The following is a 15,949-nucleotide window of genomic DNA, read 5'->3' as shown; positions in this document are numbered from 1 at the left end:
TAACCTTCATGTACGTGTCGCTAAGAACATGGCCATATACCAAATGGTCAAAATTAATCATCCATGTAATTTGCTCTATGGGGTGTTTGCAGAATTTCAACGGAGGCGCGAACAATTGGTTTCCTAAAAAGAAATTTAAATATAGGATCAACTACAGTGAAGGAGAATGCATATAAAACATTGGTACGTCCAATTGTAGAATATGCCAGTCCGGTATGGGATCCATATATCTCAAGACAGAGACTGACAGACTTGAGATGGTACAAAGAAGAGCAGCTCGCTACGTATCCAACAAACATCATAACCACTCCAGCGTTAATCTGATGCTACAACATCTCAAATGGACATCACTTGAACAAAGAAGGAAAGAAGCGAGACTCACAATGCTATTCAAAATAGAAAACAACAAAGTGGCCATATCAAAGGAAGGTCGTCTAATACCACTGAAAAGACTATCACGAAACATGCATGACAAATCCTTCCAAGTACCAGCAGCATCATGTGATTATAGGAAACACTCATTCTTCCGAAGAACCATCCGGGATTGGAACGCTCTTCCCCCTGGGGTCGTATCAGCTCCGTCAGTCGAGGCCTTTAAAGCCTCGATGACAAAGCTGAATTAAATTTCAAAATTTTTGGGGGAGGGGTGGTCTAATATGCGCACCAAACCATGGCAGTATAATCAGTTCGTTAAATGTGGCCATTATCTGACAGAAGCAGAAGCAGAAGCAGAAGTCATAAAATATTAAGATGATATACTATAAGTAAGGAACTATTTTATTTTAAAAAATTTACTTATACTGTACTTGTGATCAAGTTTTTTTTAATCCTTTTTGTGCGCAGCAAGTGCATCTCATAACACATATTTCTAGCCAGAGTTTCAATGTTTTCATAACAAGTTTTCTTTGAGAGAAACAGTTTGTATTTTTTATGATTTGACATTATGCATGTACACGTCTTTAACCATAGGTACATACATTTTTACATACATGTATATGTAAATATACACAAAATGTTCACAGTATATATGTACACTACAGTATCAACAGATGAAGCATTTACTGGAAAATGCGATGTTCACAAAGTCATCTTTTAAGAATGAGCAAATACAATATTTTCCAAGCATCTATTTCCAGAAAAATAAATATTAAGCCTGGACTAATGTCAAATTGTTCTAAATATATGAAGAAAAATGACAAAACATCTTTTATTCGATTTTAATTGGTGTGAATTTAAGCATGGATGCAATTTAGGTACTCTAGATCTTCGTCACAGAATCATTGATCGCTTATGTTGTAGGTCGATTCAAACTAGTTTTGCTACGATTCAATATCTCGAGTTCAATATATCATATCAGGAACATATAGATATACTGTTCCCAGATCATATATATATATTATTTTTACACCTTATACATTATGTATCAGTATTGTTAAAACTTGTGACACTTGAAGAAGGCCATTTGTTGAGCCGAAATATTTGTCAGCACGATTTAATAACAACATTTTCGTATTATAACATCTTATATCAGTACGGTTGTGCAAATCTTTAGACTGATATATATATATCATGTACTGTAGTACGCCGCTAGATTAAAACTGACGTGGAAAGGTAACACATGCCCACCGAAAGCTCTTTTTTTTGAGAGCCCAGGTGGTCGTGTGGTCTAGCGGGACGGCTGCAGTGCAGGCGATTTGGTGTCACGATATCACAGTAGCATGGGTTCGAATCCCGGCGAGGGAAGAACCAAAAATTTGCGAAAGCAAATTTACAGATCTAACATTGTTGGGTTGATGTTTAGACGAGTTGTATATATATATATATATATAGATTCAAAATTTAAACATGTTATTAAAATGGTGACTGGTGTAATATAAAGTAAATAAGGATATGTCTACCAAATAATAATAATAATAAAAAATCAGATTGGAAACTTTTTTGTGGACTTTAAATAAAAAAATGTAGGTGCAAAAATGTCAAAATAAGGTGCAATTTGAGTACCCTAATGTAATCTAGTATCATAAAGAGTTCAATGAGGTTTTACATTTAAACTCTGTAAAATCAATTAAGTACTAATTAAATAGCAAATAACTTATATCTCAATGAAAAGACTTATATGCAAGAAAAATTAAAATCGACTGTCCAATAAGAAATTAAAACAGGACGCAAACCAAAAGAATTTGTATTGGATATGCGCATGTTTATGCCATACCCTCCCCCTATTCACTGATTTGCAAGAACAAAGCATTACTGTCAATATCTTTTATGTTATTAAAAATGTTAACCACAAATTGTCAACATCTGCACTAATCAAGTATTCATTAAAAGATCTGAAAGTCACAGATTGAGAAGGAATCTTTAGATAGAACTATAGAAAAATTTCTAAAAGATTCCAGCGACAACCGATTGAAGATAAAAGAACGACAACTCTAAAATGAAAATTAAATTTTTTAGGTCACTAAAAGATGGCGCTAGTATCGCTTAAATTGTCAACAGAAGACGCCATCTTGGTACGCCGCGCACCTTCAGTTCGGGACCACAGTGGGTTACCCCAAAATTAGAGACATTTTTGATTCTCAATGCTCCGAAAGTGTGTCTAATTTATAAGGGAAATGAGTCAGTATATTCAAGTCGCAGAGGAGGAGGGCGAAGAGCCTATGGAAGTCCCGAGCGAAGACGACGGAACTCTCTTGCTGTCTACCCTGTCAGCTCAGTTTCCTGGTGCCTGTGGTTTAAAATACAGAAATCCCGATACCGGTGCTATGCGAGGCATAAGACTTTCAGACGGGAGATTATATCCACCTGATACGGAATGGGCAAACCGGATTTATGTTGCCGTGTTTCCTAAATGTAAGTGTTTTCAAATATTGTTTACAAACTGGAACCCAGTTGGCCTCCGAACATCAAGCAGACGCTTCGACAAAATCATTTAATTTTTCGAATTTTTCACAGAATTTTGATTAGTTAAGTATGCAGTATGATGCAGTAATCATTATTGTACATAACTGCATAGGTATTTTTGGCTACAGTATCAATTTATATGCTACTTTTAATAAAATATTGAAGGTCGTTGAAAACTTTGTGTTTGACAGCTAAGGGAGATAACCGTATTGTTGACGTTTTGCTTTTAAATATTTCAGTCTATATCTCTGTGGGATTTTTGTTTCTGGTCTATTTATTTATTCAATATTTTGATATGAATACTTCCTGAGCTAACTTAGTATAAAGGTGACTCCAGAATCCCTTATTTTAGTTAAGCTTTAAAATCATAACATGACAACATAACATCATGAACATATTGAAGACACTTAAAAAAGTAATTTAAGAAGTAAAAAGTTACACACTCATGTAAATGTTGAAATATCTGTATTTAATTTAGGTTAAAGGCAGATATTTAGTGTTAACATGTACATGTAGCTGCTTCTTAGAAGTGTACACTTTTACATCATAATTTCTTGACAGTTTATTCATCATTATTTAAACACTGCAAAAGTTGCTTTCAATACACACAAGGTCACTGGTGCATACCATGTATACATTTATATTTTAATAATTTATATTCAGGTATGAAGGTGGATATTAGAGTGGGTCTCATTGGGGTCTAAGCGTGACCCGGGATTGCCGATTTTTTGTAAGCGTGACACGTGAAAGTCAAATAATTGTGGCGTGAAAACGGGAAATTAGGTCTTGCGGGACACGGGAAATGACAAAAAAATGAGAATTGCTTATGTACATAGTGTAAGCGGGATACGGGAATCTGACAAAACAGTAAGCGGGATCCGGGATCGGAACCCCCCAATGAGACCCCCATTAGACTGCAGATTATTATATCAGAAATGTGTCTTGACCATGTTGACTGCCACTAGTTATTATAGATTATATTTTATAATTATTATTATATACTACATGTACAATGTACATAACAAATGTATAATAAATTTTAATACTGTTTTGTGGGTTCGAGATGTTGAATTTTCAGTACATTAGTAGGGTGATTTTTACCCTCCCACACACATCTCTGGTATCCATTCCAGACCGGAGTTTAAACTAGATTGGATACTTGGGGGGGGGGGGCCTCGGTAGGTCAAAGTTGTTCCCAGCTTGACCTGGAGATCAATCTTCTGAAATCTCTTCAGGTTGTCTGTTGCTGCAGAGAAGCCCTGTGGTTCTCTCCAAATACTTCAGCTTCCTCCACCATAATAACAGACTTTTAGGTGACCTACAAGCTCCCTTGGGTGGTGTTGGGGTGGAGATTGTTCTGGTGGTGGGTTAATAATGTAATCTAAAAGGACACATCTCCATTAATCCTTAGGGAGTGTACATGGATCCGCTGTACCCTTGTAGTCATTCAAGGGGTGCGTCTACACTGGCGGAATCTCGAAGTACATATATACATGTACATGTTATTACCAGATAATTAGAGATATGATTATAGTAGAAAAAGATTTAAAGAATATGATACACATGTATATTAACATGATTTATATAAACAACATTTCAGTGTATATGTTTCGAATATGTTACAAAAACAATGTAGCTTATAGTTTTGTCATATTTTAACATGTGTAAGGTGATAAAAGCATTGATCCTCATTTTATTATTATACAAAAGTCTTGTTATTTGTAAAAATCTAATCACTGTTCAAATTTTGCATTTTCCTGAAAAACTAAGATGTCTCCACAGTCTTTACACCTAACCACTGGCCCAGCAGCCTAGGCTTGTTAAGTTGCATTTGGGTCTTTAAAAATGATCTCTGACTACAGGCCAACTAAACCGATATAAAGTTTTAAAAAGATTGAACTTTGAAGTGTTTGACATGACTGAGATCAATGCAGAGACTCAGAGGTTACTGTATTTTTCTGCCATGTCAATTCTCTGTGACATGGCCGGGATTATTATGCTCTATGTACAATGTATGCAAATAGTAACTGCAACACTTTTCATAGATATCTGTAGGGGTAATGTTTCAAGGTAAAATTGCAAGTAAATATTTTCATGTATTTTCAGCTGAAAACAAAAAGAAACCTCATGCAACAGCTGTGGACCAGGAACCAATCAATGCAGACAATGCTGTCATTAACAGGAAGAAAATGTATGACAAAAAGAGATGCAGTGACCTTATTGTCCTAGGATTACCATGGAAAAGTACAGAAGAAGACCTGAGAAAATATTTTTCAAATTTTGGGGAACTGTTAATGGTCCAGGTTTGTACATTAAGTGTTTAAAACTTATATTCAGAACAGAATACTAGTTAGGTTTTCCTGTCAATTATAAACAATTATCTTAATGTATATTACATGTATGATTGCAGCTTTTTGTGTCTAGCAAGTGAATGAATGATGTGATGGAGAACATTTTTTGTTAAATGAATCGTAAATTAAAGGACCAATTGATGACAGCATCGAGAACAAACACAGCTGATCTCAAGCATTTAATCCTTATATTTGTACATGTACATGTCGCAAATATGAAATTACAAATTAAACCAATCTGCAGGTTTCACTTTGCATACTAACAAATGTATACATTTGTAGATCTTCTAAAATAATCAAGTGTAAAAGTTTAAGGTAGCACAATACAAAGATTTTATAACTCCAACTCCCAAGTTTCAAAATGCTGTAACTTTCTTAATAATGCTTGAAAATTTATAAAAGTGGTAGTTTTGGATAGCTAACAGATTACTCTTTCAAATTAATGCAATGTTAGTATCATGCAACAATTATGTAACCAATTATAATGTTAACTGTGTCTTAAATATTTTTCACCAAATTTCCACTTTCAAATGAAATTAGCTTCTGCATAGGTATCCCTAGAGGGTTGATTTTATTATATGTTGTTCCTATGGCCATTATCTACAAAAGGGTGTCTCAGATTTCAGATAGAATGTATAGAACAAATTTTACACCTACTTAAACATTATCTTCATTTATGTGGTTAGGATGTTTACACTAATTAGAGATTTATGAGAGAATGGAATACCATAGAGACAATCTGAGACACCCTTTTGAAGCCCATGATGTGTTGATTAAGATTTCGTTAAAATTTTCTGTATAGTTAAAGAGATGATAGAGCTAAATTCATTCAAGTGAACTTACCCAGATTTTGCCACTAATTACATAATAATTGATGACATAATGATTGCATAATAAAAATATTGCATTCATTTAAAAGATTAATCTTTTATCTATCTATGTATACCTCTTTTATTATTTTCTATGCATTCATAAGAAAGTTACAGCATTTCAAAGGTTAGTGATTGGAAGTAAAAAAATCTTTGTATTGTGCTACCTTAATTCAGGATAAAATAATATACAGATATATACATTGTATGTCATGTACATGTATGTTTATTGTCTGAAAATATTAAAAATTGTACACTAGCTACATTGTATAAAACAACAGAAACGCTTGGAGAGCTTTGTTTTTCGTTCCGTTCCTTGTATATTTACATGCTAGTAGGACAAACTTTACTATATTTGATAAATAACATGTTCTGTATAGATTTTATTATTTAATTATATTATTACCGGTATGAGCATAATGAGAGATTATACTTGTGTTTATGATATCAAAACATTAAAAAGCATGAACAAGTTATTCCGTGAAAGTTAAGTTTTGTAGTACATGTATCATAGTATGTACACATGAATACCATTATTGACTTGTCTAGTAAAACATCTTTTTGGTTATGTCAAAAAGTTTGATGCAGTTGAGTTCATTTCCACAATGATAAAGCTTCTTTGAACAAGGGAGATAATAGAGTTATTGTAACAAGGGAGATAACTCTTGATCTTTCTGTGTTTTTAAAGCATTAGAAATCTGTCATATATTCCTCTTCAGGCGGCAGACAGCAAAAAACTTACACTGTATAACGGTACTTAAATTTCCAAAATATTTAGACATTTATGTGTATGTGGAACATAACAGATGCAAATAATGTGTAAGCTTCCCCCTAAAACAGAAATCAAAATTCATTATATATTTTACAATTCATTGTATTAATCTATCTATATTTTATTTTCAATTCAGGTGAAGAAAGATCCTAAAAGTGGACTATCTAAAGGTTTTGGTTTCATTCGGTTTGGCGACTATGAATCCCAAGTTAAATGTATGACACAGAGGCACATGATTGATGGAAGATGGTGTGATGTTAGAATACCAAACTCTAAGGTAACACATACATGCACTGACACTGGTGTGATGTTAGAATACCAAACTCTAAGGTAACACATACATGCACTGACACTGGTGTGATGTTACATGTAGAATACCAAACTCTAAGGTAACACATACATGCACTGACACTGGTGTGATGTTAGAATACCAAACTGTAAGGTAACACATACATGCACTGACACTGGTGTGATGTTAGAATACCAAACTCCAAGGTAACACATACATGCACTTACACTGGTGTGATGGTTCTGTGCTTATTTCTAGGAATGATAAAGTTTAATAATGGCATGCTGTGAGTTAAATATGTGGAAATGTATATCTAAATACTGGTGTTTTAATCAAGATATATTTAATCAACAAATATTAATTCTATTGAAATTGGTCACGTCTATTTCAGTTGGTTTTGTTTGATAACTTGATAACTATATCTAAGTAACCATCTGTAACAAAATCCAAACTAAGAATTCAACATAAATAATGTATCAATAAAGCATTTAGAACTTTATTTGTTTACTTGTAGTGTTCATATAAAAAAAAAAAGGAAAAACTTGATTGCGTCAAGAAATTTCCTACTTTGTATTAATTTGGAAAATCTTTATTATCTCCCTTTAACAACATGTAAGAAAAAAATGCTACTATCATATAAAATTTATTCAATGTAGATTTTCATTTGAAATTTGAAAAATTAAAGGACTGTGCTTACATTGCACATCAGAAGTCTTCTTGCGAAAAGTTATCTGACTTATTTCATCTGCAAATACTATTCGGAAGACAGCAAATTTTGAGCACTTTTTGTAAGAATTTTAAAGTCCAAGGTACAATGTAGAACCAAAACAATTAGAGAATCTGATTCCTGATAGGTTTTGTGAAAAATAGTTTATTGCAGAGTACTCTGATAATAAAATGCATTCATATTAGCCTGATTAGATAAATTAATAGTCATGATATTATTAAGAAAGAATGGCCAACACTAGTAGCATGAAAATAACACAGGATTCATCTTTTACATGCATATGACAGTTGCTGAACTGAGATAGCTACACTTTAATGAAAAACGTTGTTTTCAAGCTAGTGATTTTAAATCTATTTATAATGACACTAAATGCAACAAATCTTCTGGGAAGGGGAGGTAATATTTTTTTTTTTAAATATTGGTATTTAAAATGTAGATGATTTTGTTAAGGGTTCATTTAGGGCAAACTGTTGTTGTTATGATACTATTTTGATTTGATTTGTCTGTTTGCTGTTCACTTTGTGAAAGTTGTTGTGTTTTATTTCTAAAGTAAGAAGTCTAATTTGCACTATTTATATAAAGTGTTTTTGTGACCATGGATGATGATAAAAAAAAACCCAGCTATGACTTGTTTTAACATGTGTGTTTGCAAATTTGCTGATGACATACAACCATAAACCTTCTATGTATGTACAAACGCTAATGAAAGTTTTACATTTAAAACAACAGTTCTAAGAACATCATGATGAAAACTATTGAAGAAAAAGAAAAGCCCTAATTTTTGGGAACAGGCAATTTATAACACACTTTACTATTTTTGGGGCTACAATATTAATGATCTTTCTCCTGTATGTATAAGAAGTTGATTGAAATATAGATGAAACAATAAACTGAATATGACAGCAAACTTTTAACATTTTTTTATGTAATTGCAGGAAAATGCCCAACAAATGATGAACAGAAAGGTTTTTGTGGGAAGATGTACAGACGATATGACAGCCGAAGATTTACGTCACTATTTTTCTAAATATGGAGAAGTAGTTGACGTATTTATACCTAAGCCATTCAGAGCATTTGCCTTTGTAACATTTGCTGACCCTGAAGTCTCACAAAGCCTTTGTGGAGAAGATCACATCATAAAAGGGGCAAGTGTACACATAAGTAGCGCTGCACCGAAGAACTATGATCGTCAAAATGACAAGAAAGTAATCAACCAGCCAGCTTACAGCCATGGATACAACCCAAATCACTGGAGTCAAGGAGGACGGGGAGCAACCCAGGCTATTGCCACTCAGCCTAGTCCCATACCTGCAGGGAATATACCAAACAATCTAGGACTAAGTAACCTCAGTTTAGGAGCTTTCCAATTGAACCCTGCAATGCTAGCAGCTGCCCAGGCCATGTTGAGTGGGCAAGGTGGATGGGGACCGGTAGGACTTGTCAGTCAAACTGGTGCCACGCCTGCTGTGGGAGGAACACCAATCGGCACAACACAACCAGGTGGTGGTGATTCTTCCAGTCAGACCAGTGTACAGAGCTTTGGGAGTATAGGAAGTAACAGTCAAGGTACAGCAGCAACCGGTGTTCCTGTTAGTGCAAACAGCTTTCTTGGTTGGGGCAGCTCTCAGGGGAGTGAACCAGGCAGCAGTCCAGGTGTGGGAGGGTGGGGCACACCCCAAAGTAAGCCAGGAGGCGCATGGAACTGATTGTATGTACAGATATGTGGTGTGATTGAGAAAATTTTTATCATGAAAGTTAATTTAGATAACCAAAATCTATTGACAAATACATTAACCCTGCTGAAGAACACTGCCAAAACTGACCAAATCATCCCTTATATCATTTCTTATTTTTCTTATCTTTTTCTTTGCCTCTATGGTTTAAGTAACGGTGCCATCAATTCTGTAATGTTTGATTTTAGAGAAAAAAATAACTGAAAGATTCAAGACAGTCAGTTGTTGTTAGGATAAAACATCTAGACTTGAAAAATTCAAAACTTATATATTCTGATAATCAAGTATAAATAGAAACATGTGTACAGTTCATTAACTAGTGAAAAAATAAAATTTGTCATAAAAATAAATGGTAGGGTAAATGTTTGTCAATTTATATGTGGTTAGTATGTTGGATACAAGGATTTTATTATGAATTATGTATATTTTTTAAGTACGATTGTTAGCCCTGGATCAAGGTACTGGATGATTTTTGTCTGATTTTAAGTCACGACAGTATGACTTCTGCTTTTCACAAAAATAGTGCTTTTTAATCATTGTTTATTGTAAATTGAGTTATCCCCCTTTGAAAATAAGTCATCTAAATGTCTGGGAAGTAGTATTCATTAATACAAGGATCTTCTGTAATAATGATTTTTCTGCTCTTCTCTGTATTCATGACTATTGAAATCTTGCTATGATGTAGTAATTTCATAAAGTGTCTGTAAAAAATGTTTTTTTTTGTTAAAAAAAATTCAAGAAGGTAGAATACATGTAATTAATGTTAGAGATGACATACATTGTATGTACCATGTTTGTGTATACGAGATAACAAATAGCAGATATAGGTAATAAAAAGCATATTGAATTGATAGACATTTTGACTGTTAACCAACTGATCAAGACTTTAAATTAAAGGATTTTTAAATTTATGCAAAAAAAGAAGACCATCTTATTTTTACCCCGGGGACACAAATATTGATTTAGGCTACAGGGAATATTATGTTGCTGTTAGTAAAATCATTGAAGTATTATGTACTGTAAATTCATTTAATTTCGTGGTTACCAATTTTTGTGGATAAAGGAAAACGTCAATGTCCACGGATCTTTAATTTCGTGGTTTTTGCCGAGGTCTGTGTACAATCCCTCGGAAAGTATGCCATTTGTAGAACATTTGAATTTGTGGTGCACCTGTACTGACAAAACCCACGAAAATTGGTTTCCAAAGAATAATAATGAACTCACAGATGTCGATTAAATACATCCATGTCAGAATGATATACATGAGACATTTAGGTGATTTATATTCAGAGGTATATATTAACAAGTATTGATTGGTTTGCTGTCTGATTGTTTGAAAGTGGATTTATTTGTTTTATTTTTGTTTTTGTAAGCTTACACTGAATAAACATACTTATTTATATATAACTTTCATAACTGAACATTGTTTCATACAGTTTGGTCAGCATTAAATTTATTCAAAAATAAACATCTGGTATGCCTAGGTGGTGATTTTATTGAGTTTATATGATTTCATTGCTTATTGGGAAAACAAATAACTAATGCAATTATGTAATATACAGCATTTTAAGATTTACAAATGTGTTTAGAACTACATGGTTTTTTTCATGAGGGAAATAACAGATATATGGATATATATATGCATCCACAAATGTAACTACATGTACAATGTTAAATTTTTTTTGCCCAAAATTCATTAAACATTAAATTTATTTTTAGTTTGCAGTTAAATTTAAAACAATTGTATGTTTTTAGAATAAATCGGTAAGTTAACTAGAATATTAGCTGAATGTATGAATAGCACAGAGAAAATGTAGAAAATGAAGGGAACAATACAAAAGAAGCTGAAATTATACCTTTAAATCATAATATTTTTTTTTAGAAGTCTGTCATTTAAAGTTTTGACTTTTTCTTTAATGCAAGAAATAAAGATTGGACAGAAAATTCCATCTTTGAAAAATAAGGTATACACTTTGCAAAAATAATGTTTTTATTTTTTTACGATTTCTTTGCTGATTATTTGATTTTATTCCTTTTGAAATTAGAATTGTAAATTTGACTTCAGACATGTCAGATTCATACTTTAGTAAAAGGGCTGAGGTTTATTTCAGGAAAATTTTATTTAGTGGTAAGGTCACTTTAAAATAATGATAGTTTGCTTAAGAAATAAGGAAAGGAAATTCTTTAAAAATGCACTTCAGTTTTTTATTAAATTATTTAGATATTTTGTTACGTAAGAAGTGCCTGTTGAATCCTCAATACTATTAATCCTGGAATATCCCTGTACCATTTTTGTCTAACTTATACATATATATATATTTTTGGTGTTGAATAAAACTATTTAGATGTGTATTATTGAATATTTGTAAAATAAAACTATATAGATGTGGTGTTTGCAATTAGAAAAAAAATTATTGAGGAATATATCTAGAATAGAATGTTTGTTCATGTTCATTATGTAAAAATTTCAAATTCATGGAATTGTGATAGATGTTTTAATTGTTAAAAAAGATGTAACCACCAGACTTAAATAGTCATTTTAATTATTTATCATTCTATCATTATATCACATGTTATTAGTAGTAAGGTATTTTTGTGTAGAAATGGAGTAACAGAAAGTGATTAGATATCAGTTAGAATAGAAGAGCCTTGATTAAGAAGTTTGAATGAATTACATTTGTATATTTTTCAAAATTGAACAATGCCTACAAAACTCAACATGTTACCTTGAAAACTTTGCATGTAAAATAGATGATCTATGTTTTTATAAAAGGCATAAATTGAATTTGGAATATAAAGTTGCATGATGTCCAAGTTTTTTTCAAATATCCACTCAAACAGAAAGCAACTAACATTATGCATACCTCAATATTATGAAAAGTTAGTCATTCCCCCCAGAAAACCTTTATTCATCTAAAGTTAATCTTATTAAGATGACATAAATTAGCTCAAAGGATATGATATTGGTATTAAATTAAGTGGTAGATCTTTAACGTGTCCTATTTAATACAAAGATTCTGGAAATTAATTCTTTGGTGAATAAATACTCATTTTATGTATAAAAATTCTTTTTATTATTTTCTCGAAAAAAGATATTGTGGGAATAACTTTATATGTTTCTTTTTAAGTTTTAGAAATTCTAAAAAACAAGATAGTTTGCAGAAATAATGGATTTTTTTTTATCTCCCCTTCTTTGACACAATTCACCTCTCCTGTTCAATTATACATTCTAATTATAATTTATCAATAATTGCTTGAAGAATAAAATGTTTTAAACAGTGATATGTTAAAAAGAAAAATTTAAATTTTTCAAAACATTCAAAATCAAATAAGTAAGCAAAATATCAAAAAATATTAGCAACTTTAATAGTGTGTATATGTTAATTGACGGTATCTATTGACTTTGAATTTGAAAAGTAGCCTTAATATTAAATTAGGTATGAAAAAGTGTTTAAAATCCAACATGTTATATATTTAAACTGATAGCACTATTAAATAGAATGCATGATTTTAGAAGAGGAGAAGTGAAGTGAGTTCTCAATATTAATTGAATTATGAGATTTGTATGTTAGGATCAATAATATATAAATGTAATTTATCAAAGGAGGATATTTAATTGGTAGAAACATCTATATAATATTTCTTGTATTTCAATCTGTTAACATTTTTAGTTTTCAAGATTTTTAAACTGAAAAAGACTTAAATACATATTTATGGTAAGCACATTTTATAGAGTTGGTAACTATATACACAAAGTTTGGTTGAGGTACTTTTCTTAACCTTTTTCCTAATGTGATGTTTATAGTAGGAAATTATATTATGTGAGAGGCAATTGTAACTTTGAAAAAGAAATTTATAGGAAAAAAATATGTAAGCAAGTTAAATGAATATCATAACAAAAGACCTAAAATGGCCAGAAAATTGCAATCAAACATGTAATCTTATGTTTTAAGTGTGGTTTGCATTGTTGATAAAATGTCTGAGATAAATTTATACAAGGGGAAAATAGATACAAGTAAAAAGGTTTATAAAAGTGTGTACATTGATAACCAACATAATAAATGAACAGGAATACATGCACATATTGAATGGGCAGTTATGTCTGATGATTATTTATACCGAATGAAAGCAGGGACTGTGTTCAAGAATGTTTTGTTCATATGTTGTGACCATTAAATATCATGATCACACAAACAAACCTGAGAATTGTAATATAAATCATTGAGCAATTTACCTCCGTCATTAAAAGTCATTGAAAGTATATTTTATATGGAAACATAGGGCTGTTGTTTTTAGTGTGTCTGCACATTTGTTAAAGCTTTCATAAGAATGATTGCATAGTGAATCTAAAATTAAATGTATTAACTGGAAAGGTATAAGCTAAATGTTGGTATAAGGAAATAATAGAATTTCATCATGCAATGATTTAAAGGTGAATTTGAGCTTTAAATGTAAAGGGATATAAATGAACTGTTACATTTTTTCGAATATTCATAAATAACTGAGTTCTAATGAATTTTGTAAAAGAATATGTAAATACTGTATGTGGCCTTTCTTAATTTAAAAATATCTTTTAAAATGATTCCAGAGGAATAAACTTATTTATTATAAAGGTGATTGAAAAAAACTTTCAGAAATTTTACATTATGTGGAAGTATTTTGACAAGTCGAAACAAATTTAGACCATAAAAAGTGTTAGTTAACTTGTCAAAATTTTTTTTTTCATGCACAAAGCACAAGCACTTCATATATAACAAATGTGTTTATGTGCAGCACTCCATAGTGAGCAAAGTTCTAATGGTATATTGTTAAAAAAATGACAATGGGATAAAACTATTACTTATTTGACATGTTGTTCAATGAATATATGTGGTTAGTCTTATATTGTGCTAAAAATAGACCATGATTCATAAAATTCATAAAAATGTAAGCAACAGGCTTTAGTCTAAAGTTCAGAAAGAATGTTTAAGTTTTAACTCCAGGTTTATTCAACATTGTTTGTTATTAAAATCTGCTGAGTGTTGAATTTTGAAAGTAACTAACCAGTGGTCCAACTGTTTATAATATGAATCTTAAAATGTGAAATCAATGAGTTGAAAAACAATAACTTAAATTTTATTTATCTTCCTAGATATGCATCATTGCTCATCTATTTATCACTGGCTTATTTTATAAACTGTAAACTTCTGTGTCTGTATGTGTAAAATGTCCACATTAAAAAAAGATGGACATGAATATGTTGCAATTATAACACTCTTAATGGTTCCATTAAGGTTCAAGGAGGAAATTAGAGGGGGGGAACCAACATATGAGAAAAAATTCTGGTATTTGGCTGTCATTCGAAGAACTACAATTATATTGCCATGACCTCATTTTCTGTAAGAACATCAGCATAATTTTCACATGTTGAGAAGAAACAGCCACATTAACATGTAATTCAGCATACTTAAATGCAAAAAAACATAGATAAGTGTTTTGATAAAGGGAATATGTATATTTGATCAATCCCAAAATATTTTGGTCGAAGTGAAATTTGGAAAATATATGAATTTGAATGCAGAAAGTTTACAAGTCATTAATTCTTTATGAAGATATGCAACAGAACTGAAAATAAAATAAAAAAATTGAAGAACATTAGATTTTTAAAATATTTGAAATTGTTAAACTTAACTTAAGAATAATGAACGGAGAAATTGTTAAATTGTTGTTATTTGTGTGTATGCTTTTAACGGAGTGAATGAATTGTTAACTTTATGTATCATAGATTCAGATTATTTATAATTGTACGTCTTCTTTGTTTTTTACATAATTAAAATGGTTTTTATAGATAAAAACATAGCTGCTGGATGGACATAAAGAAGTGTGAATTTTTATGTATGTGACTACTTGTTAACAATGCTATAAATAGTATGGTTTTGTTTGTTTTGAATGAGTTTGTTATTATTAACTTTTTAAAAGGTACATGTGAAGGGTTTAAATCTGGAAAAAAATCTCTGGTTTTGCCCTGAATACTGAACATTTTTATCATTGATTTATTTTTTATATTTTCTCCTCTTAAATAAAACAGATATTTTATGTTATCTTACAAAATATTACAGTTACCAACAGTGTGTTTTTGAAAAAAAGTGATTATATTAATTTTTTCCCTTAAAATACAGTCATCATGAAATTAAGATGGAAAATAATGTTGATATTTGACCTATATATTTGCAAAAGAAACTTTATTATAAATTTTCAAATTGTATTCAGGTAAGAATTTTCAGATGTATTTGGCTTAATAAATTAATCATGTAACTATATTTGGTAT

General features: G+C 31.1%; 2 protein-coding genes across 2 annotated transcripts; both read left to right on the top strand.

Moving 5' to 3' along the window:
- The first annotated feature begins 215 nt into the window (after positions 1-215).
- LOC139500369 (uncharacterized) lies at positions 216-623 on the top strand. Its single transcript, XM_071289112.1, has one exon. The coding sequence runs from the start codon at positions 216-218 to the stop codon at positions 621-623; it is 408 nt and encodes a 135-aa protein (XP_071145213.1).
- A 1,834-nt stretch (positions 624-2,457) lies between these two features.
- Positions 2,458-14,355, top strand: LOC139500809 (TAR DNA-binding protein 43-like). The gene is made up of 4 exons (XM_071289676.1): positions 2,458-2,850; positions 5,008-5,204; positions 7,030-7,170; positions 8,845-14,355. Exons 1-4 carry the CDS (start codon positions 2,613-2,615, stop codon positions 9,613-9,615), a joined length of 1,347 nt encoding a protein of 448 aa, XP_071145777.1. The 5' UTR covers positions 2,458-2,612; the 3' UTR covers positions 9,616-14,355.
- Positions 14,356-15,949: the final 1,594 nt, after the last annotated feature.

This window comes from Mytilus edulis, chromosome 13 (genome assembly GCF_963676685.1).
Source record: "Mytilus edulis chromosome 13, xbMytEdul2.2, whole genome shotgun sequence".
NCBI classification, from domain to species: Eukaryota; Metazoa; Mollusca; class Bivalvia; order Mytilida; family Mytilidae; genus Mytilus; species Mytilus edulis.
The sequence above is the reverse complement of the archived record's forward strand: the minus strand, read 5'-3'. Positions and strand labels throughout refer to the sequence as shown.